We start from the raw sequence: 24,224 nt of genomic DNA, 5'->3' as shown, positions 1-24,224 counted from the left end.
CAAACTTCTGAGTTCTTTTATGGAGTTTTCTGTTTAAAAATCTGGTTTAAAGTTTATCTTTTTGTCAGCAGTCAGAGATGTTCTGGTCAGTGTCATAACACCTCAGACACTGGAATACTTTTAAAACCTCAGTCTCCTCTTTCATTGCTTTGTCTGTCCACTATCTGCACATTTCCCTGCTCAGCACTTAGGAAATTATTAGTATGTGCATGAGTCTTATCAGACAGACAACAGCGCTACCACGTTTAAACAGGACACCAATTACATGACGTAATCTTGCAGAGCAATAACAGATCAAAAGTTGTTTTTTTTCACATACAGTAGAAGTTGTTGCTGTGTTTTTTTGTTTAGATTGTTATGTTGTTTTTGTTTCTATTATTAACTATTATTGTCTAGTTTCTCATGTGTGCAATAACTCAACTCAATAATTATTTTCTGATCTCCGTATTTGGCTTGCTTTACCTTTTCCTGCTTTGTTGATGCTGCTGATGTTTTTGTGTGGACCTCAGAGACACTAGTGACCACTTTGAGGAAGATCCAGTTAAAAGAAACAGAATTAAATTAATCAAGCTCACTGCATTTCTTTGTTTATCAGCACGTCAAACACAAAACCCTGCTGACTGGGGCTGGTCCAGAGGTGCAACATGTTTGAAAGGGCAGTTGCAGAATTCATACGATCACATGGGCACAGTTTACTCAGCTCGCCCTCCAGTTTACACGAACACAGAAAGGCACCAGGCTGCTCTGCTTTACTGTTATGTATTAAAAAGAGGAGCTGCTGCTCTAGTTTAGTCAAATCATAAAACGCTAACCGACATGTCAAAGATTAAAAGCTATTATTAAAAGGCCAAAAAAAAGCATGAATGAGAGATTCATAGTTTATCAAAACTGGACTCAGGTGAATGTACTGGGGAGCGGCAGGGTGTGTGACTATTAATGAAAAACAGAGCTCAAGGTCAAGGGTCATAATTCACCACTCCCTTGATAAATAAAGATAATATGAATACACACTGATACAAAACACGTTGCGTAACTGGAAATTATGAGGTCATGTGAAAAGGAGAATAAAGAGGCAAAGTGTTGTAGAGTTTATTTGCTTTTATGATAAACAGAAGGCAGATTCATGTTGTTTATCACAAGGGAAAGATTCTGATCAGTGTCTAATACATCAGCAGCAAACACTATGTCACACACTGACTAATGTAAAAGTAATTTAACAGCCAAACCTGACTTTGAATTTGCATTTATTAGCCAAACATTTGAAAAACAAGCTTTAAAACACAGCCGTTAAAAAATGTAGGTGGTGAAATGAAGCGATGATGATGATGAAAGGTAGCAGGATGAAGGTTTGCAGGTGGAAACTCGTCTCGTTTCTCTTCCCATCCAGACATCTTCATCTAGTCAGAGTCGCTGCTGCAGGAGCTGCTGGAGGACTGCAGCAGGGACAAACACTGTCATTTCATCTAGTGATGTCCATCAGTCAGTTTATGAACTTATGAAGTCATAATCTCATCAAATCAACATTTTTTTGGCCATTTGGAGGCTGCAGACACAAGCTGTAAACTTCACAGGCATGCTGTCACCTTTTCAGTTCACAACAACAGTTTACGTTTGAGATGCTAAAATGCGAGAGCGAGAATGCGGAGAACTTAAAGAACTGTAACGCTGGGTGGTAATTCTGTGAGTGATTTGATCCATTGTTATTAGAAAAATATTGATTACAGCCATTTTACTGTTATCTTTCAAAACGTTTAACAAAGTAGTGCCTAAACTCACTGGGGGGCCATCAGGAAATACTCATATGAGTCATTTTTGTAACAGTTAAACTGTTTGCTTTGGAAGACAAATTAATTATTTTGACATTTTAGTCTGAAGACTTATTTTAAAAAGAGATCAAATCAAAATCATCAAGGTTCTTCCACTGAGGATCACTGCTGGAACAGTAAGATGTTATTTAATATCTTTTAAACAATATTGGAAAATGGACAAAATTGTGAGTCTGAAAGCAACACTCGAGTAAACCTTCTGTGTCATCAAAATTATTAAAAAGTCAACAGGAAAATACTGTCAGTCGTGCCTTCTGTAGCTAAAACAGTCTAACACAACAGTCCATCATAACCTGAAGGGAGGATTTATTGCAGGATGTTTGTATCAGACTGCTTTAGCTTTAGATGTATCTAAAAAAAACTGGCACAGAGTGAATTTCCTAAATTTAAATAAATATATATAGATAGATTATTTTTAAGAATGTGATTAGAGAATAAACTGTTTTTAATTGTATTTAACGTATGTTTTGATTAACTGCATAAGTGAAACTGGCACTTAAATATTGCTTAAGTGTAACTACGACTTATTGTCAGTGGACTGCGGTACAGTACTTACTTTGGTACAACAGAAACTTTACATTTTACATTTGTCAGTAAATCAACTGGATCTTACCCCGTGACACGTCCTTCCTTTCTTGTGGCAATGGTCATGCTTGTGACCAGGTCTGTGCCTGTGGCCATGACCGTGTCCGTGTCCATGGTGGCTGTGCCCAAAACCATGGCCATGATGCTCATGTCCATGTCCGTGGCCATGTCCGTGTCCATGACCGTGTCCATGACCGTGGCCATGTCCGTGTCCATGGTGGCCGTGCCCATGACCATGGCCATGATGCTCATGACCAGGACCATGTCCGTGGCCAGGACCATGACCGTGTCCATGGCCGGGACCATGGCCTGGTCCATACCCACAACAAGGCCCTGGTCCATGACTATGGCCTCCAGACCCGCCACAAGGTGGGCCTACAGGATTATATGCAGGTGGACCACACGGCTGAGGAGGGCAGTGTTGGGGGGGCAAACCACCTGGTGGAGGGCACCCTCCTGGCATTGGCTGAGGCCAACTGCCAAAGGGATACTGGTTCCCTACAGCCAACAAGAGGAGAGGGGTTCACAATTCTCTCTTTAACTTGCAAACACTTTAAATGAATTAAATGAAGAAAGTTTGACAAGAAGGACTGTAAATAAAAAAAATAACAAACAAGGGAATTATTTACCTCTGTTATTCCCGTACATTTCACAATTTCAGATACACACCCTGAAATGAAAGAAGCCACTTATTTGCACACAAATCCCATAAGAAAAGTAATAACTCTATCAATACACACGGACACACACACACATATCTGATGGTAGTGATGCCCAGATAACTCCTAGTGGACTTACTGTGAGCTGGGGTGAAGATCCACAGACACAGCAGTGAACTGGCTCTGCTTTTATAGGAGGCCACACCTCAGCGCCAAAGAATCCAGTGAGTATCTCAGGGCAGAGCCTGAACATGTTTCACATTAGCGCCATCTGGTGGTAGTTTCACCAACGACACTGTGGCAGCCAGCAATGCTCGCTACTAACACACTGAAATCCCACCAGCCCTTCCCTCGCAGATCCAACTGGTTCACTTTCCCCTCGCACTGTTTCCGTTTTCTACAAATCTGCTCCTGATCTACATGCAGTGTTTTAAATAAAAGTTATAAAAAACCAACACAGCCTCCAAAACTTCTATGTTTTCACTTTATTTATTCAATCAAGTCCATAGTCAGTGAAATCTCAGTTTGGGATTTGACATGTTTTGGACAAAGAATATACAGATTTTTTTCATTTATGTGTGACTCTCATGTAAGGTCAGGAGGACGAGGGTCTCCAGGGGGGAAAATCTTGTTTCTTCTTGCATTCAGGCATTTTCATCTAGTCAGAGTCGCTGCTGCTGCTGCAGGAGCTGCTGGAGGACTACAACCGGGGTGAGCATGAAAGAAAAACACAAAGAGAACAAGTCAACCAACTTTGACAGCTTATCATTCAAGTCTTGACAAACGACAAAAGAGTTGGGGCAGGGAAGGAAAAGACGAGCTGGCTCTGGAGACACTAAACCTCCAACTGCTCCATCAGACAAGACCGTGGCTGCAACACAAGTGGAGTACAGTGTTCCTACATAAGTGCATTTGTAGTCACTTTTTAATTATTTCAATTAACATTTTCCGATTTTACTATAATCAATTTGTTTTCTGTGGGATTTCATTATTTTATTTAGATGTTTTACTGGTCCATTTTAGCATCCTACATTAATTTGTTTTAAAGGTGCTATATAACTAAAGTGCGATTGATTGATTGATTGATTGCACAGTTGTGCTGACTTACCCCGTGACAGTCCTTCCCCTTCTTGTGGCACTTGCCATGCTTGTGGCCACGCCTGTGCCTGTGTCTACGCTTGTGCCCATGTCCATGCTTGTGGCCATGTCCGTGTCCGTGGCAATCACCGTGTCCATGGCCACCACCGTGACCATGGCCACAACCGTGTCCATGGCCACCACGGTGTCCATGTCCATGATTATGTCCGTGTCCATGGCATTGGCATCCTTGACAACAGTGCCCTCCTGTAAAGAGTCATAAATCAATATTTATTAACAGTGAATGCCAAGTATGCAACACAAATTGAATACACTTGGACGAAAGAGGTGAGGATGAACCAAAAGGAACTGACCTCTGTTTTGTCTATACATTTCAAAACTTCAAACCCTGAAATTGAAGAAAAAATAAGTCAAATGATTTAAATAAATCCACACAAAACCCTCCTGAGCAAATAAAAGTCTTTGCATACAAGAAATAAAAACCCACCTGAGAAACACCTTCACAAACCATTATACTAGTGTAAGACATGTCAAGGTGTGATATGTACAACAATTCAAAATTATGCCAAAAATGACCGTCACCCTCTGCACACACTATGCTCATTCCATCTTTTTCTAAGCCCCAGAGGTAAAAGCATCACCAGAGTGTCAGAGGTGAACTTACTGTGTGCTGGACAGCAAATCCACAGATGCAGCCGGTCCCTGCTGCTCCTTTTATGCAAAGCCACACCTCAACCTGCAGCAGCTCACCTGGGCAGTGGCTGCAGTGGCACAGTGTGTGTGGAAGTGTGTATAGCTTGCACCCTACAGATGCACTGTGTATATACTGTAGGTATGTACACAATAAGAACACTGCATATATGTAAAAAAATAGCATGTTCATGAATTTTCAATATTTGTGTTGTGCACATAGCTAGACTGTCCTGCATTATCTGCTGCTAACACACAAACACACACCATGTAAGCCAAAGTTCAATGCATTGATCTTGTCCTCTGCACAGCATGTTTGACCAGCCTGTTTGTTTTCATCATCGCCAACCGGAGTGATCTTATCAGGAAAGAAAACCTGTATTTTTTCCTCTGAGGAGTGAAGAAAGGCTTTGTTTGAACTGTTTTTCTTTGCAAGCCTCCACACGCAATCGCTCATTCGCTCAGCTCTGGGGGTGTATCTTCCAATTGGCTTTGTGATGCTCACCTGCGTTCACAGCTCACACAGAACATCACTCAAGACAATGGGGCTAAATAAAGAAAACCAAATGAGCGATAACAAAAATAGTTGTTTTTATGTTAACTTTGTGTTTAGCTTGATAGCATGCAAACAGGCAAATATTCAAACTATTCAAGTCTTCAGGGAGTCACATCTCAGGTCACAAGTCAAGTCTGTGGGGAGTCAGGCATCAGGTCTCAGGTCATGTTTTTTAGGGAGTCAGTTATTAATTTTTGAGGCTTCAGTGACATCTTTTAAAACTTCCCATAACGTATCTTTTTACATGTCTTATCATTATTATTATTGTTGCTTTTATCTGATATTGTATTCCATTTGATTCTTGAATTGTCTGATTTTATTTGCTGCAATGTTGATTTTACATAAAGCATGTTGGAGCTTTGTTTTGAAAAGTGCTGTATGAATAAAGCTTGTTTTTTTTATTAGTATTGTAACTATTGAGAGAGTCAAGATTCAAGTCAAGCCTCTAGGGAGTCAAGACTCAAATTTCACGTAATGTCTTCAAGGAGCGACATGAAGTAAAATCTTTGAGGACTCAATCCTTGAGTCTCAAGTCAAGTCTTTGGGGGGGTTGCGTCTCAGTTCTCGGGTCAAGACTTGAGGGAATCACGTCTCAAAATGAGCCAAATTAAGTCGAGTCTTTAGGGAGTCAGTCTACGTTCTTGAGTTGAGTACAAATCTGAAGTGAATAACTGCAGCGAAGAACAATCTAACACAGGAATATTTGAATATATGCATATATTTCTAGCTGATAATTGAATTCTAAAGCTTTTGCTTGTTGTTGTGGAGAGAATTCAACCATACAGCCCCCACCCTCCTTCTGTAGAAAAGGTGGAGGAGGTGAACAAAAACCAGCTGTCTTATCAGCGAGTGGTCATGCTGAAGGCTCTGAATAAACGGCAGAACATAGCGAGCACAGGCTCAACCAGTCAGCACAGTGCTGTCTCTGAATGCCTGGTACGCCCAACACATGCTTTTGAGGTAACCTGTTCCTGCGCCTCAGCTACGTGACCTCGCTAGTCTTTACACGAGACACTCCCATATTTGATGACTGTCATATGTACATCACTCAATGATAACATTCACAGAGTTTCACACCACCTCAAAATCAATGAAGCATCTCAAAACATTCAGCACAACCACACCGTTAACGCCAGTTCAAAGAGTTCAGGTGTGTTAGAGTCGGCATCTGGGCGGTAAAAACTGAAGATTGGGTCACTAATTACGTTTCCATAGAGGTAAATGGCAGAGTCAAGGCTCATGTACAGTACAAAAAGTGACACACAATTCCTTTTTTTTTGTCCCTGAAGGTTACAGAAGCAGACTTTTAACTGAAAGGTCATCCAGGTCGAGGGTGTAAGGATGGAGGATGTCATATGGTGTACAGACTTTTCAGGCAAATGTGTGATATTAGGCTGTAAATGAATGTGAAAAATGGATCCTTTTCCATCATGCTGCTTTCCCTCTAGCAACTGCTGGACTGTACAACAGTAAAATACCAACACTAACACCAATGTGTTGGTACTGTGTGTGCAGTGGGAGGTGGTGCAGGGTGTTGCTGAAAAAATGTGCATGCTCTGCCAACTTTTACTCCGATAAAGGTTAAGACATCATGGGACGTCACTGCCCGTGTACTGGGTGTTTCCGAGGCAGTAAACATGTTCAGCATGTGAAAGCCGGTGTGTCACAAGAACAAACAGTTAAAAATCCTGATTGATCGGCATCACGTCTTGTGTTTTTCCATATGAAAGAATTGTGTTAACAGTTTGATATTTGGCTGAGCACAGATCAGTGTGAGGCTATTAAGCTGAGGACACATCCAACTGTTATAACATGATAGAAAAATTCTTTATTCTAAATGTAAATGGTGAGGAAGGAGCAGAAATGTAGGGCAACACGGACATTATTGCTTTTATGCACTTCATAAACCAGCACACATGAACTGGGCTTCTTGAATAGCAGCAGATTATCTCAACAGCTTTTTAAGGAGCAGCGCTGATAGATGAGCCAACCTGGAACGTCAACACAGAAAGTTATTCAAAGAATGAGATGTGTTACTATATCTGATCCACTCAACTCTGGAAACACAGATGAAGTGCTGAAATGTTCAGACACACAGACATTATGAATAATTTGAAGGCTGACAGTTTTGTAAGTGTAAAAAAATTTCATTTTGTTTCTTCATAGTGGCAGACAGTCCGATGAACCACGACCTCATCAAGGTCTTCACAGCTTGACCTTCCCAGCCAACGGACTGCTGGGGTAAAGAGCTGAGAAGCGGCCGAGGGTCCAGACTGGGAAGACATTTCTGTAGGAGGTGTAGCTGATAGCACAGCTCTTGTTGAACACACCTGAAATATTCTCCTGGGGAGAGAGAAGAATCGCACATTGAAGCTCACATTATATGTCATGTTGTTATTCTATTGTTATTGGCTGTGTTGATGGGAGAGAGTCACCTGTGGCCAGTCTCCGTTGGGCAGCTGTTTGTCAATCAGCAGCTGTACTCCTCTCTCGATGGCCCGTCTGTCAGGATGTCTGGTCACACACACAAGAGATTTGATTAAATTCGAATGTTTTAATTGGGTTGCTTGTTTGGTTAGATTCAATTTTACACACTTTGTTTTGCAGTCAGGTAAATAAACCGTTCAGACATATTATAAACGGTTTAGCATGCACATAATAAAAGGCAACAGCAAATAAGTAGATAAAACATACCTACGACAGATAAATAAATAAATGACTAAGCATTTTTGACAAACTGAAGTTAAGCATTAGCTCACCTGACAGCCATGAGGCCTAACAAAGCCCAACAGGTGTTGTGGATCTGAGCTGTGCTGCTCTGGACGTAGCGCCGCTGCTCGCACGACTCAAAGTCTTCCCCCCAGCCTCCGTCCGACATCTGCTGGTCCAGCAGGAACCGACAAGCTTTCTGCACCTCCACACACACGTCCCTGGTAACAGAGACACAACAGTGGGATGAAGTAAGTCAGATAGAAGTGCACGGGGGTCCAGTATCAAGTCTCACGCTGCAGAGTCAAGTCTTTAAGGGGTCACATCTCAGGTCTCAAATGTTTAGGGGGGTTCAGTGTAAAATTTCAGTGATCAGTGTCTGGAACTCTTACTCGTCCTTGTAGACGTGACCCATACAAGCAAAGGCTTCAAGGCCAAACCATATTCCATAAGTGAAGCACACTCCCCAGGACCTGAACATGAGCACAAAAGGATTATTTTTCATTTAGCATGATTTGTCCATTAGGGAGGTTATCTGGATGTAAAATAGCAAGCGTAGTCTCACCCTTCCCAGGATCCATCAGGCCTCTGTGCCATCCTGCAGTACTCAAGTCCTTCTTTTAGAGTGGAGCTGAAAAAGAAATCAACAAGCACACAAACAGAAAACTTTCACCTCAACATTCCTCCTGAACGTCATCAAGAACTGAGAAATGATTTAGACTTCTCTCTCTCTTTCTTCGTGTCTTTTAAAGACAATTTTAGACAAAAGTCATGAAACAAAAACAGGACGGCAACAAATATGATGTTGATACGCATGATTAAAGCAACACTGGCTTGAAATTAGCTTTGTTGAGGGTTATGCGTGTTTCATCCCTTCCATCGGATTTCTGTATCAATCAGTGACTGAAAACAACACAGTTTATGTATGCAGACGTACGCAGTATGTGATATATATATACTGTAGCATAGTGAGTGTGTGTGTTTGTGTGTATTATACCTTATCTCCTCAGCACGGTGTTGAGGGTAGGCCTTCTGGAAGTGCCTCAGAGCCTGCATTACCGCTGACGTGCACTCCACATAGGTATAATCTATCATGATGTCACCTGTTGGTGTGTGAGTGTAAGAGACAGAGAACAGAGATTTACAGTTTCAGTAATACGCATCTCATTTCACAACACATACTGCATCCTCTTTTCAACAAGGAAACATGATGTTAACAGGCTCTCTGCCCTTTAAAATTGAGAAGGCCATTTCACAATACTGCAATATTGCAATGGAAAAAGTTGTCTAGTCTTTAAATGCTGAATGGAGTGAGAAATGTCATGTTTATATTTGGTTCTTTGGTTCCCTTTTTTGCAGGTTGAGTAACACTGGGAGACCTCACTGTGAACTGAGCTTCTATACAAAGTTAAATCAGGCACCAACTTGCATGATGCTGTTATGATGAAATGGATATTGTGCAATGTACTTCTGTGATATCAATTCAGTGAACAATCAAGAATGGACATATCTGGCACATTAAATGTGTAGTGACAGTGTGGTGTTAGCAACAGACCCACCAAACACCTCGGAGGGGTTGAGCAGCTCCAGGAGTCTCCCTCCTCTCTTAGTTTCATATGTGGCAAATCCACCATCAGGGTTTCTCATGCTCAGCAGCTACAAGGACAAAACACATGACACACGAAAGAGCTCTAGTGTTGAGAAATTATGGTTGCATAATTTTGGTTATGGATTGATTAAACAAACAGAATGTATTAATTAATGAATTTTAGATGTGCTGGTTAGTGGATTTTGTTACCTTTGGACAAACCAAGCTAGCTGTTTCCCCCTGTCCCCAGTCTTTGTGCTAAGCTAAGCTAAATGACATACACTGCAGCCTTTACCTTCATATTTATAGGCATATGATATTAATCTCCTCACCCAACTCTGAAAGTGCATCTGCACATTTCCCAAGACATTAAACTATTCCTTTACACCAGTGATGCTATCAAAATATAACCTGAAGCTTTTCATTAAAGAGAAGACAGCAATAACTACCAAAAAAGACTTTGTCAAGTGTGAAGCTAAAAAAAAGATCAATTAGTTTATTCATTCATTTATTCTGCCGACTCACCACATTGACAGCGTCATACAGGCGCTCTGAGGTGACAGGTTGGCTGATGGAGGGACAGAGCTCCTGCAGCAGCATCACGGACTTCAGGCCCTCAGCTGTGCAGTCAGCCACAATCCAACCACAGTCACGGGTGCTGAAGGGGAAGCCTCCCTGAAAAAGAGTAGGGATAAAAAAGTTAATGCACATACACATATACAAGACTCCCTGAACCCCTGCTATCATCTTCAGGACTCAGACACACCTGGCTGAGATCCTGTTAAGCAATAATTTTAAAAGTGTTGGAAAGTGGCTCTTGTGTAATATCAGTTTCACCTTGTTCATTTGTCTGTAGTACTTCTGGTACTCAGGAGGATTCTCAGGTATCTGTTAGAGTGGAAAAACTAGTCAGGCATAAGAGATAAGCTTAATGACAGCAGTAACACACCTGACTGTTACTGAAGCACTGCCAAACACTTCATAGTAGCAGAATATTAAGATATGTGTTTTTATTCTGGGAGTAACTGGGACGTTGGCAGTACCTGTGTGATGGCGAGGAACTGATGGGCATCTCTGAGGCACTCAGCTAGTCTGGGGTTATCCTGGGCTCCTGCCTGAAACACCCCAACAACCAACTTATTATATAAGACTACCTTTCAATAAATGATGCTGATTGGATCTTAACCTTAAACGGTTATTTCACTGATGGAAAATGGTCTTTTCATGAAACTGGGCTGTCTATGTAGTAGAAAGACACAACATTTTTTGAAATTAGTGCTACATGACCAGAGTATGCAGAGAAAAATGGCTGTAATATTCCCTTTTGCTTAAAAGGTAGAAAACCTACAACAACCAGAAAACACCACAGTGCGAGTTGGGTGGTGCTCGATTATGACTCATGGGATTTCAAGTGATGGAAGTCTGGTCACAAACTTTCTTGTATTAACCAGCAAACTGAAACATGTTTCTGATGTTGTATTCACATATTGTAATGATACGATTTTAATGTTACCTCAAGGAAAGCCTGCACAGCAAAGCAAGTGTCCCAGAGTTGAGATCCATTGGTCCCCTGTGCACAACAAAAAGGACAAAGCAGTCAATCTGGAAAATTTTAGGAGCTTTGAATGTATCTTAAATACAGTCGTAAAAACCATCAAATGCTATGATGACACTGGCTCTCTTTAGGACCACCCTGGGAAAAAAAGACCATTACAGTTCATTACAGTTTCCAGCCTCACAGCACCTCAGATATCGAGCCAACATAAATGCGAGCAGACGCATTTGTTTTCCAACAGGACAATAATCCAAAACACACCTCCGTGCTATGTAAGGGCTATTTGACCAGGAAGGAAAGTGATGGAGTGCTGCACCAGATGATCTGGACTCACCAATCACCCGACCTAAACCGGATGCAGTCGGTTTGGGATAAGTTGGACTGCAGAGTAAACGAAAAGTACAGTTGCTCGGAAAAGTTTGGACAACCCCGGTTAAAAATTTAAGGGCTGAGTGAGTAGAAGATGGACTGACTCCAAAATGCAAAAAGTTAAGATGTGTATTATTTTTGTTTTGTACAATTTTAGAAGGAAAAAGGAAAGAAGCACCATCCAAAAGTTTGGGCACCCCGAGAGATCTGAGCTCTCAGAGAGTGTTTCCAAAGGTCTCAGACCTTAATTAGCTTGTTATGGCTATGACCTGTTCACAGTCATCGTTAGGGAAGGCCAGGTGATGCAAGAGATACTGTGTGATAAATACTGCGCTCACACACACATCGCAGTTCTTGCAAGACGGCAAAACAATGTCACCGAACCAGAAGAACAAAGAACTAAAAGACTCTCAGCTGGCTAAAAAAGGCCTTTACAAGCTGTGAGACTCGCCAAAGGGGGTGTTATTTAGGACTGAGCATGCAGGCCAGACTTTAGCTTCAGGCCCTTTTCCTTTTTTGTTATATTACAACTTCAAAAGATGGAAATAAAAAAGCAAAAATTAAAAATATTTTAAGCAAAAAGTAATCGTCCTTAAAATATTAAAGAAATGTGTCATCTTTAAGTTCATGCTGTTTGGAAATCGGGTCGTCTTTCACTCGCTAAGCTGTGCTCGCTTAGCACGCCACTGTATGTGGGAACTCCTTAAAGGCAGGTGGAAAAGCATTCCAGGTGACGACGTCATGAAGCTGCTGACGCTTCAGCTACGCCAAAGACTCTAAAATATTAAATGTTTGCCTCCATTTACACTTTATTGCTTTCCACATAATTCCACGTGTATTATTTCAGACTTTGATGTGAAAATAATAAAAATTCATAAAAAGAAAGGAGCAGAGAACAAATTCTCACCTGCATTTTCATGCCATCTAATCCCAACCTGGAACACAGAACTCACTGTTAGTTTATCAGATGCAGACCTTCTTGCACATGTTTGATCGAGGATTCATTGGTCCTGAATGAAGACTTTTTTACATTACACACTAGATATATCAGAATATATGGCTGACTGACCAGAGGTAGTCTGGGATCCTGGACACATGCTCCTGAAAGGCCGGAGAGGAGGGACCGTCCACATACCAGCGAACCAGCATGTTGATGGTCTTGGAGATCTGAGGAGAGAGGTCAACACTTCATGCTCACGTCCTCTATTTCTTTTACAGCTTAAATGGGATGATTTGAAAACTATGGAAATAAGAGTTTTTGTGTCAATGAGTCAGTGTGTCTTCTTTATTTTAGATGTCTCTGTTGTTGGTGTATATACTACCGGTCCAATGCTGATACATTTAGTGAAGCTGTCGTCTGCTTGGATGTGCTCATACAGTTCTTTGACAGCCTTTCCTCTCAGAGTGGTGCTGTGGTGAGCTTCATACACATTTAACACCACTGCAAGACAACAGGAACAGAGTCATAAGGTCAGCGGAGTGATTCAGAGCAACTTTTAGGGAAATTCTAGTGGCAAACACTTCACTTCTTCTTATCAGAGGCGGAAAAACTTTTTTTTTTTTCATTTAATATGTCTCAACAGAGTTTCTGTTACCATTATCATCTTTTTACCAGAAAAATCTGATGAACTCCGACATGTTAAAATCTCTCCAGTCATGATGCAGTGCTCTCACTCACTTCAGGACAAATTTCTAAAATTGTTGTCCCCATTAGTCACTTAGACACAAAAACATGGGAAACATCAATTTCATAGCTGCAGTGTGTGAAACATTTTTGTGCCAGCAGCTTTATGGTAAAAAGTGCTGATTACATGCTGCCTGTTGTCCAGCTACATGCTTCTGCAGGCAGTGGGTCATCATCATGCTGCACAGTGGGCTGTGCATACTTACTGTAGGCGACGGTGAGCAGTGTGCTGTGAGGTGTGTAGATGTCACATGCAGCCACATTGTTCCTCTGAGCAGGCCAGTTAATGGTGGAATAGTCCTGGACATAAAGCTCCTGTACCACAAAGAGCCAGACAACTTTTGGTTATGCAAAAAAGCATAGTGGACACTATACAGAATACATATATATATTTACACGATCTGCAGCATTTCATGCAGCATGGCCCTGTTTATTTTACACCTGAAGAAGAAGAGGTTCACATGTAATTTCAGTGCAAAAATAAAGACAAACTGCTGCATTGGGCGGCTCCCTTCACATAGTTCAGAGTTGGATCAAAGAAAAGGAAGATTCCAGCCCTGTATACTCCTACACTGATATACAGAGGCCGAGGGATCACAAACTGGCTTGACAAGTACGAAAATGGAGTGAATCAGATGCTGTGACCGTCACAATCACCAGATCTCATCTATGTTGAACAACCATGGAAGATTTTGGGGAAACCAGAACTGTACGTCCAGAGTTCAGAGACCAGAATCTGTACCAATATGCAGCCATTCTGTAGGCTCCTGGTGGCTCAGCGCTTAGCTCAGACACTCATGTTGGTTTTCCTTTCAACAGTCTTCTATCTCTATAGTATCAGTCATCTGGCTTTATGCACTGAGTATGGCGCCCCCTGGTGAGGGGATGTGGTTTCAGCACCTGTCTGAGGCTGAGGATCAGGGAGTCTTCCTCTGCAGCCAGTCTGACAGCATAACAGTAGCTCATGGGTAGGTAGACCTGGCGACAGTGACACCACAGGGTAGAGGGGTGAGCTGGCATCCAAGTGGGGAAAAGCCTGGAACAGACAACATTACCAACATCACCCCTGAACTGATTCAGAATGTTAAAATGTTCACACAATTTTAAGTATTTCTCTTCTTTGTTGCACTGCGATGAAGACAGCTTCCGATTACGATCCCTGAAATTCTGCTTTGCTGCCCTGTGTCACAAACTAAAATAAACAGCAGTGATTCAGTCTGTTCTCACTTCATGAAAGCTTTTAAACTTATTGTTGTACGATTGATGTGAGGTCTTTGCTATGAAAAAAAGGATAATTCGCTTTTCCAGCAGCAACAACTGCAGTTCGCAAAAAAGACAGAAAAGAACAGGACAGTTAGCATGAATAAGCTAAGAAGGTAAATAGTGTGAACATCTGACCCCAGCTGGTACAAGAGCAGGTTTGATATAGGATTTTGACACATGAAAAGTTTTTTGTAAATACACTTTTTTTATTGAATAAAAAAGTGAATAATGCTAATTATACATGGGGTGAAGGATGAGACATTATCTCACACATTTGATCAAAAAGTAAAAACATCTTCCACAGGTGGTGAGAAAAACATATTATATATATACAGTGATCCCTCGCTATAACGCAGTTTACTTTTCACGGTTTCGCTACTTCACGGATTTGCATCGTGCATTGTGTTCTGCATTCTGATTACAATAATAATTGTAAAAAAAAATAAAGGTTATACTGTATATAGATATCGCTATTTATAGATATCTATTTATATATATCTATAAATAGATATCTATTTATAGATATAGTTATCTATAAATAGATATCTATAGATAGACATCTATAAATAGATATCTATGTGTAGATATCATTATCTATTTATGGATATTGTTATCTATTTATAGATATCTATCTATAGATATCTATATAAATAGATATCTATAGATATCTATATAAATAGATATCTATAGATATATATATAAATAGATATCTATAGATATATAATCTATAGATATCTATACTATAGACTATATCTATATATAGATATCTATATATAGATATCTATTCTATTTCTGTACAGAGGTTAGGCTTAAAAATTTTACACATATAAAGACATCGATATCTATTTATATAGATATCTATAAATAGATATCTATTCTTTTTCTGTACAGAGGTTAGGCTTAAAAATTTTACATATATTGACATATCGATATCTATTTATAGATATCTATTTATAGATATCATTATCTATAAATATATATCCATAAATAGATATATATAGCCATCTAAAGATAGACATCTATAAATAGACATCTATAAATAGATATAAAACACTGCAGAGCGGAGTCAGGATGCAGCGGCAGTGAAATACACCTACATCACTATTTGTCCGACTGTACTTTGTATTTTTTTATAATCATTTTTAATTTTCTCCCGTTGAATCCAATTACTCGGGTCGGTGCTAATCTCCGCAATTTGAAGCCTTCTGTTCACATTGATGATTAAAATTATTATTTGACAGTACAGTACAGAAGTTATTTGTTGAAAAAAACGTTTCTAAAGTACTTTTATTTGTGAAACAAATGCTTGAGCCTGTAAAATGGTTTGTTCTTTCTTTTCAATGTATAATAGAGTATTTAATTGTATAATAATTGTAAAAAAAAAAATAAAGGTTTCTACTTCACGGATTTTGCCTATCACGGATTCTTTTTGGAACGTAACCCCCGCGAAAAACAAGGGTATACTATATATATATATACATATATATATATATATATATACACACTGAACTCTGTGTCACAGCATGGTTCAAATGAGAAATTCAAGATAAAACCCTTCTTACAAACAATAAGTAAAACATGTCATTTTCTTTTCCTCTTCTTTTTCATTTTAAGAAATGTGTATTGCAAAGTGTAAAATGTCAAAACATATGCATCACTTATGGGCTACACTTCATGAGCACATTAAATTATTTTGTCAAATAATTTCCTAATATTCCTTCTGTATATATATAGCCTGCTGTTTGTACATGTGACAATAGCACCACCTAGAGGAAATGTGAGATATCACAGTAGCATTGTCATGACACAATGACAGAAGAGTAATCCCGCTTTTGTAGTGGGGCAACATAGTCCTGTTTACTCACCTCAGTTGAGAGCTTGAAGCTTTTTCTGTGATTTAAAGGATGGTGGTGAGATGTTAGAACAGTGAACTTACCACATCTCTGGCAGCAGTGTGTTCATTCCCTCCCAACTGTAGACGTTTAAAATGGCCAACCAGAATTTACCCCATGAGGGAATCCCTACAGCGCCGCCTGTACAACATAAACAGCACAGACAGCTTCAGTGTGAAGCTTTCACCACAAATGATTCACATGGTTATTGTTATAAAATAGGAGTATAGCTCACGTTAATTTGCAGGAAATGTGCCTTTATTAAACACAAAGCGTTTTTTCACATTTGAACGTTCTGGGATGTTTGACTTTGTATTTTTTGACCATTTTAACTTGTTCCTTCCCACCTTTGCTGTGCAGGTTGTTCCTGGCTCGAACCATATCTGGATCATCAGGCTCTACTCCCAGGATCCTTAATGAGGTGTAACTCAGCGCTGTGCCAAAGACGGTGGACTTGTCTTCAATATGTCTGAAGAAGGACAAAACACATTAACGATGCTGCCATAATCAATGTTCCAGACAGTCTGACCCTGCATGTTTTTAGACTTTTCTCCTGTAATTATTATTTTGTTGCTGTGGGGATGAATGCACACTTGTAGTAATTGCAACACAACTCTTCCTGCAGCAGCTCAATAACAGTTATATGTATATGCTTGTATCATAACATTAAATTTCACTGTAAACACTGACCCTATCATTTCTGGAAGAAGATGATGATAATATTATGCTTGTACAGTAGACGAAAGTATGAACATTTTTCCACTTCTGGACATCACCTGTGTTGAAATGACACTAAAAAATCTGTACATCTAGTACCTGCTTGTTATAGTGACTTTACTGAGAAGTACTAAAACATTAAATCATGTCATGTGTGAATATTAAAAGGACAAAAATAAAATGGCATTGACTTACAGGCCCCAGCCTCCATCTGGCAGCTGAACGGAGCGCAGGTACCTCACCATCTCTTTCTTCCAGGCCTCAGCCAGAGGGATCTTAGCTACGTGGCATGTGATCAGGAGACCTGAAGCACAGGAAAAGGACACCCACACAGTGACAGTCAGACACAGGAGCACATGCATAAAAACAGTGATGTCATGAAAGCCTCCGCTGCACTCTCTTTAGTGCTCCACCCGCGAATCATCACTATTAAACTAAACTCTCTTACATAGAAGGACAAAAGAGAGCTGCCGCAGATTACAGGTGTCATATATAGGGACAGGGACAAGGATGAATTGGCTTTACCTGGGAGCAGGAAGAGAGGCCCGCCGTAGTCCCCCGCCCAGTGACCGTCCTCGGCCTGGAGGTTTCTGTAGAAGTGCATGCCTTTCAGAGCTGCATCTACAGCCGAGTGGGCAGCCGGGGACTCAGACACAAACTTACTCTGTGGAGAGAAATGGTGATTACAAATTAATACCAGCAAATATTCTATCTACTACAGTTGAGTATTTTAATAGCTTCTATATCCAGGGCAACATCTGAAATCATTCATTCACTTTGCACTCACTATAAACTTGATTGTTTAGTGTCCAGAGGGAATTACAGTGAACTCAAATGAACAATGAATGCAGCATGAAAAGTAGTGAAGAGGTAACAATCACAAACACAAATCGAGTGCTGTTTTTGTCATTTGAAACAAACATGGACAGGAGAGAATAATTTCACTGTTAAGAAGAAATAAAAAAGATCCAAAGCCTACCGTGTCCAAGCCTAGAGAATGGGCTTCCAGCATTGTCTGCTCTCTGTCTGGGGCGTCCTGATCTTCCACATAGCGCCAGGTCTGCCTGCCCTCGACATTAGTCAGCCTCCAGCGGCTCAGGTCTGTGGCTGGCTCGGTCCTGTACGGCCCCCCTCGCCTCCGCAGGTGCCTGGAAGATACAGCAAATATCTTCATGTCAGATCATCGGACTGCACTGTTGGATTCCTGAACAAATATTTACTCAGTGAAACCAATGAGCTCTGAAAACCTCCACTCATCACATGATCATGATCAGTGCACATCACAAATATTTGATTCTGTCAGATGAAAAAACAAACAAACTTGATTTGATGATTGTCTTGATGGTATGCATATTTGTAAATTTATTGAAAAAGCTGTCAGTTGTAAAAAATACGAAAATGTACTTAAATAGAACCACATAAGTATCATCAGCAAAATGTACTTAGATATTTTAGGAACATTTTGTACAAAGTACTCATTTTGCAACAGAATGGCTGCTGTCAGCGTCATATTATTCTACAATACATGATTTAATTGCCATTACTGATGCATAACCATATTAGCAGCTATCAGTTTTGTGGCTGGTTGAGGTGGAGCTACTTCTAAGTTTGTTTGTTTTGTTTTGTTTTGTTTTTAACTAATAATGCATCATATAACTGCACATACTGTAACATACAAGTGAACATTGCTGTTATTTATATAAAAATTTGAATCTGTAAAATGGGAACTGCAGCTGCAATTCATTTTAGGACAATTTCCATCAGATATACACTGAAAAATAAAGTTAAAGTACAGTATGTTAAATTGGACGAAATAAAGTAAAAATACTTCCACTATTAAATTTTATATATGCAGTGAATTATAACAATGAATCACAGAAAAACTTTTCCCCACGATCCCAACCAACTGAATGAATCAAACTTAGCAGTTAGCTAGCTCAGCGTTACATGCCGACTTAAACTTCGGACACAAATATCTCATATCGATTTAGTATCATTATTAACACAGAAAGCAACAGTTTTATCCTTTAAATAAAACAAAATACTCACGTTCCCTCAGTCATGTCAGTTGATGACAGGTACAGAGTTGACCCATACGAGCGTATTTCTTTTCAGCTAACCTGAAGGCTCGGCCCCTTCTGCTCTTTTTATGGGAATCGTAGTTCTGTGAGGGCAGTAGGTGCATTATTCAACGAAAAAACAGACTTCATTTCCCAGGGGGCCTAGCGGTGCCGTCCGAGTCCTTCTCGACATGGAGAGACATGAGCAGAGATTCGGCTGTCCAATCACAATGTAGTGGGGCGGCGAAGGAGGCGGGTCTGACGTGAGGTCCACCAATCAGAGTTCCCCTATCACAAACACTACACGTGCTTATTATGACCCAGTGTCATTTATTCAATATTAATTGTTGGAGGATTTCATTACCTAACAATACAAAACTGGGTTAAAAAAACACAGAAGGGATGTTCTGTGGATTGCAGCTGATTTGATGTATGATGTAGATTACATATGAGAAGACAAATCAGTCAGTCAGGTGTGTGATGGGAGACACAGATCAAAGAATAGGAAAAGAAAATGACATTCTGTATTGTTTCTATAAGAAGGGTTTTGTGTTGAATTTCTCATTCAAGCTGTGCTGTGACACAAACGCAGAGTTCTTCTCTCTGGATCGCCACCTGTAAAAGATGCTTTTACTTTCTAATCCAATTCAAGATTCAAGATTCAAGAGTCTTTATTGTCATTGCGCATGTCAATGAAATTTGCATTGCAACCCCCATGTTAGGAACAGATTGTAAGAAAGATAAGAAGATTAGAAAGAATAAGATTAAGATAACTACAATAAAATAAAATAAACCAACATGCAATAAAATTATTCGTAAAAGCAATTAAAAATATACCAGAATGAAAATATACTAAGGCAATAAAATATACTAAACAATAAACAATAAAATATGGAAGTGAAATGTGCCAACAGAATAAAATATGCAAGCAGAATAAAATATACAAGCAGAATAAAATATACACAGTGAAATGTACCGACAGAAAAAAAAAAAACAGTGGAAATAAAATATACCAGTGGATAATGTGCTAATATACTAAAATGTATACAATTTAGGTAAGTATATGTGTGTACCTAAAAGTTAAGTTAAGGACACAGAAGGTACAGGTGGAGGTGGAGGTGTAGGTGTAAAAAATGTGTGACATGATGTCTTATCCTTCACCCCATGTTTGATGGCATGTCTCCCCTGGTGCTTCTCATGTATAATTAACAATGTGTATTGGGGAAAAAAACTTTTAATATGTGAAAAAAGTATAGGTTGCAGTCCTTTTTTACGTACATGCTGGGGTCAGATATTTACACTATCCACCTTTATAGCTTATTCATGCTAACTGTCCTGGTCTTTTCTGACTTTGTTGCAAACAGCTGTTGCTGCAGCTGGAAAAGTAAATGATGTTTTATTTTGTTTTTTAAGGCAAAGACCTGAAATCAAGCTTTCATGAAAGGAGAACAGACTAAATAACATGCACGACTGTTACGCTGTCAGACTGGCTGCAGAGGAAGACTCCCTGGTCCTCAGCCTCAGACAGGTGCTAAAACCACATCCCAGGTAGAAGCAGGTAGAGGAGAAGCTTTTGCAGTGTACCATTAATTTCTGGGTCAGTTGAGTCTGTTGTTGTGTGTTACCTTCCCAAAGTTAAATGTTGATGATATGTTATCATATTCTGAAATAATTGAATGTCAGAGCTTTGTTTAATGATTATCAATTAATCTGTCACATTTATTATTTTTTTAATTGATGAGCCGTTAAGGCTATAAAAAGTTAGATAAAAAGTGAAAATGCCCATCACACGTTTGACTCTGAAATTTTTTCTTTTGCTCAACAAATAGCCTGATACCCCAAAATGTTTGATTTACAGAGATATAAAATGGAGAAAAGCTTGATCCAGCAAATCATTTTTCTTTTATAAATGGTTTGCATCTTTAATTGATTGACAAAGTCGTTACCAGTGAGGTGAAATGAAAAAGAGAATAAAGAGGCAAAGCATTGTGGAGTTTACTTGCTTTTATGATAAACAGAAGGCAGATTCATGTTGTTTATCACAAGGGAAAGATTCTGATCAGTGTCTAATACATCAGCAGCAAACATTATGTCACACACTGACTAATTTAAAACTAATTTAACAGCCAAACCTGACTTTGAATTTGCATTTATTAGCCAAATATTTGAAAAACAAGCTTTAGGACAGCCGTTAAAAAATGTAGGTGTTGAAATGAAGCGATGATGATGATGAAAGGTAGCAGGATGAAGGTTTGCAGGTGGAAACTTGTTTCTCTTCCCATCCAGACATCTTCATCGAGTCAGAGTCGCTGCTGCAGGAGCTGCTGGAGGACTACAGCAGGGACAAACACTGTCATTTCATCTAGTGATGTCCATCAGTCAGTTTATGAACTTATGAAGTCATAATCTCATCAAATCAGCATTTTTTGTCCATTTGGTGTCCACCTGATGAATGTAAGACCAATATTCTGTCTCCTGTAGTTCTGGTTTTGGCTCTTTAATGTGGCTTAAATGTGACTGTGACTTATTGTCAGTGAACTGTGGTACAATATTTACTTTGGTACAGTCACACTCCATGATTTACACTTTAAATTTATCAATAAATCAACTGGATCTTACCCCTTACTGCCCAGGACTCTAGCGACACCCCCAGCTGGGCCCACACCAAGGTTGAGGATAGCACACAGGAATGCAGGGTGGAGGAGGGCAGGGTAGAGGAGGGCAGGTTGGTGGAGGGCAGGGTGGTGGAGGGCAGGGTGGTGGAGGGCAGTTTGGAATACAGCCATATCCTATTCCTGCAAAAGGAGAGGGGCTCGTTTTTTTCTCTTTTAGTTTTTACAAACTTCATGTCAGTTTCTGCTCCTTAAAATTCAATAAAGAACGTTTGACAGAAAGGACGGGATGAGGTTAATAGAAAAAGAGAAAAAGACTGAGAATGAACTAAGGAGGTTACAACAGTTAGAGTTATTTACCAAACATTTTCGACTTTCAGATCAGATCCAAACCTGAAATATAAAAAGACACTTAATTACAGACAAATCTCCTCTTAACAGAAGAAAAGAAATAACTTCTTCATGAAGTCCACGGTGGAAAAGACAGAGTTAAATGTGACCAAACAGGCAGGAAATACAAGATGATCAGTTTATCGATACACACACACACACACACACACACACACATATACATACAGTACGTCTGATGGTGATGGTGTCCAGAAGGCTCGTAGTGAACTGCCTGTGAGCTGGAGTTCAGATGCACAGACACAGCAGTGGATGCTGCTTTTATAGGAAGACAAACCTCATCTGGAAACAGTCCAGTGGACATCATCAGGGGCAGAGCCTGAACACACAGCAGCTGTTTCTCCAGATGTGTGGACACACACTTCAGATTTCGCAATAATTAATAATAATCTATAAGTTTATAAAAAAAACAATCAAAACAGCTCAATCAGCAATAACAGCTTATCATTCAACCAGAAGATCCGAGAGCAACAGGCAGTAATGGAGGAAATACTGAGATCCTTTACTTCAGTAAAAGTACTAATACCACTCTGTAAAAATACTCTGTGACCAGTTAAAGTCCTGCATTGAAAATGTTACTTAAGTACAAGTATGTAAGTATAATCAGGAAAATGTACTTAAAGTACTCAGTGTCCAGTGAGACTGTTATATATGACGTCATTAGATTATTATGAGCCATGCATTAATGTAAAAGCAGGATTTTTCTGTTGTAGCTGGTTGAGATGGAGCTATTTTGAACTGTACTGTACATAACTGCAACTGATGACTTTAATTATGGATGAAACCATAAGATGAAAGCTGATTGATATTTTCTCCATTCTCCAAAATTCAGAAAATACTGAGAAATTCTGTCAGAATCACCCAGAGCCCAAAGTGACACCTTCAAATAACCGTCCATATTTACCTCAGCTGAGTCTGAACTTCAGACTCAAGACCTGAAACAATGAAGTCAAATGATTGAAATAAATCAACACAGATCCCACAGAGCCAGCAAATAAAAGTCTTTACACACAATAAATAAAACACACACACACAAACAAAGAAAACATTTCTAATCAGGTGTAAGCTGTGATGCACATGTTTGTAAATGACAAAATTCACTTAAATATGAAAAACATTAAAATGAATAAATGTCTGATGCACAGTGATTTCCCACAGCCTGAGGTGAAGTATTCAAATAGTTTATTTTAAACATCCAACACTCTGAAAATTGATACAGTTTACTAAACACCTCAAAAGCCTTGACCTCTGAGTGGCTGGAACCAGGAGAAATGGATGGATAGATAGATAGATAGATAGATAGATAGATAGATAGATAGATAGATAGATAGATAGATAGATAGATAGATAGATAGATTTTTAAAAAATTGTGAAATAGGACTATAACGAACAAACTGTCCATAATAAAAAAATCAAAATAGCAAGCAGTAAAAATTATATACATAATAACAAAATAACAAAAATAGCAAACAATAGTAATGAAAAGTATTGCACAAAAAAGAGTATATACAGCAAATGGCAGTGTGTAGAAAATAAAGTGTACCGTGACTGTAAGCATACACACAGTGAAAAAAGTGAAAATTTGTGAAATAGGACTATAAAGAACAAACTATACATAATAAAAAATCAAAATAGCAAGCAGTAAAAATTATATATATATAATAATAAAACATCAAACTTGAAGTTTGGCAAGTCAGTACACGGACTCGGACTCAGACTCAAACTGTTTCCCTTCATCATGCCAGTGAGTGCACAGTGTGGGAGTGTGATGTGTGTGTTCATCCATTTTTCGTTTACTTTGCATTTATCAAACTTCAAAAAACATTTAGAGAGCTAAAATCTAAAAGTGTTAACTAACAAATAACACGAGAGTCTTTTGAAGGAGATTCTTATTTGTGTTCATGAATCAGGTGAGGAGTTAAGTCCGAAATGTCAAGTCAAGTCTTTAAGGAG

General features: G+C 39.4%; 1 protein-coding gene across 1 annotated transcript; it reads right to left on the bottom strand.

The window, feature by feature from the left end:
* Positions 1-6,812: 6,812 nt before the first annotated feature.
* Positions 6,813-18,247, bottom strand: lss (lanosterol synthase (2,3-oxidosqualene-lanosterol cyclase)). The gene is made up of 21 exons (XM_041950760.1): positions 18,171-18,247; positions 17,717-17,855; positions 17,387-17,495; positions 16,822-16,943; positions 16,519-16,615; positions 14,220-14,355; positions 13,526-13,634; positions 12,958-13,076; positions 12,705-12,802; positions 12,543-12,570; positions 11,225-11,281; positions 10,755-10,826; positions 10,549-10,599; positions 10,237-10,386; positions 9,683-9,779; positions 9,121-9,226; positions 8,689-8,754; positions 8,516-8,596; positions 8,174-8,344; positions 7,850-7,928; positions 6,813-7,757 (listed from the first exon to the last, which is right to left on the bottom strand). The coding sequence occupies exons 1-21, from the start codon at positions 18,201-18,203 to the stop codon at positions 7,620-7,622; spliced, it is 2,058 nt and encodes a 685-aa protein (XP_041806694.1). The 5' UTR covers positions 18,204-18,247; the 3' UTR covers positions 6,813-7,619.
* Positions 18,248-24,224: the final 5,977 nt, after the last annotated feature.

This window comes from Chelmon rostratus, chromosome 13, assembly GCF_017976325.1.
Source record: "Chelmon rostratus isolate fCheRos1 chromosome 13, fCheRos1.pri, whole genome shotgun sequence".
Classification (NCBI taxonomy): domain Eukaryota; kingdom Metazoa; phylum Chordata; class Actinopteri; order Chaetodontiformes; family Chaetodontidae; genus Chelmon; species Chelmon rostratus.
The sequence above is the reverse complement of the archived record's forward strand: the minus strand, read 5'-3'. Positions and strand labels throughout refer to the sequence as shown.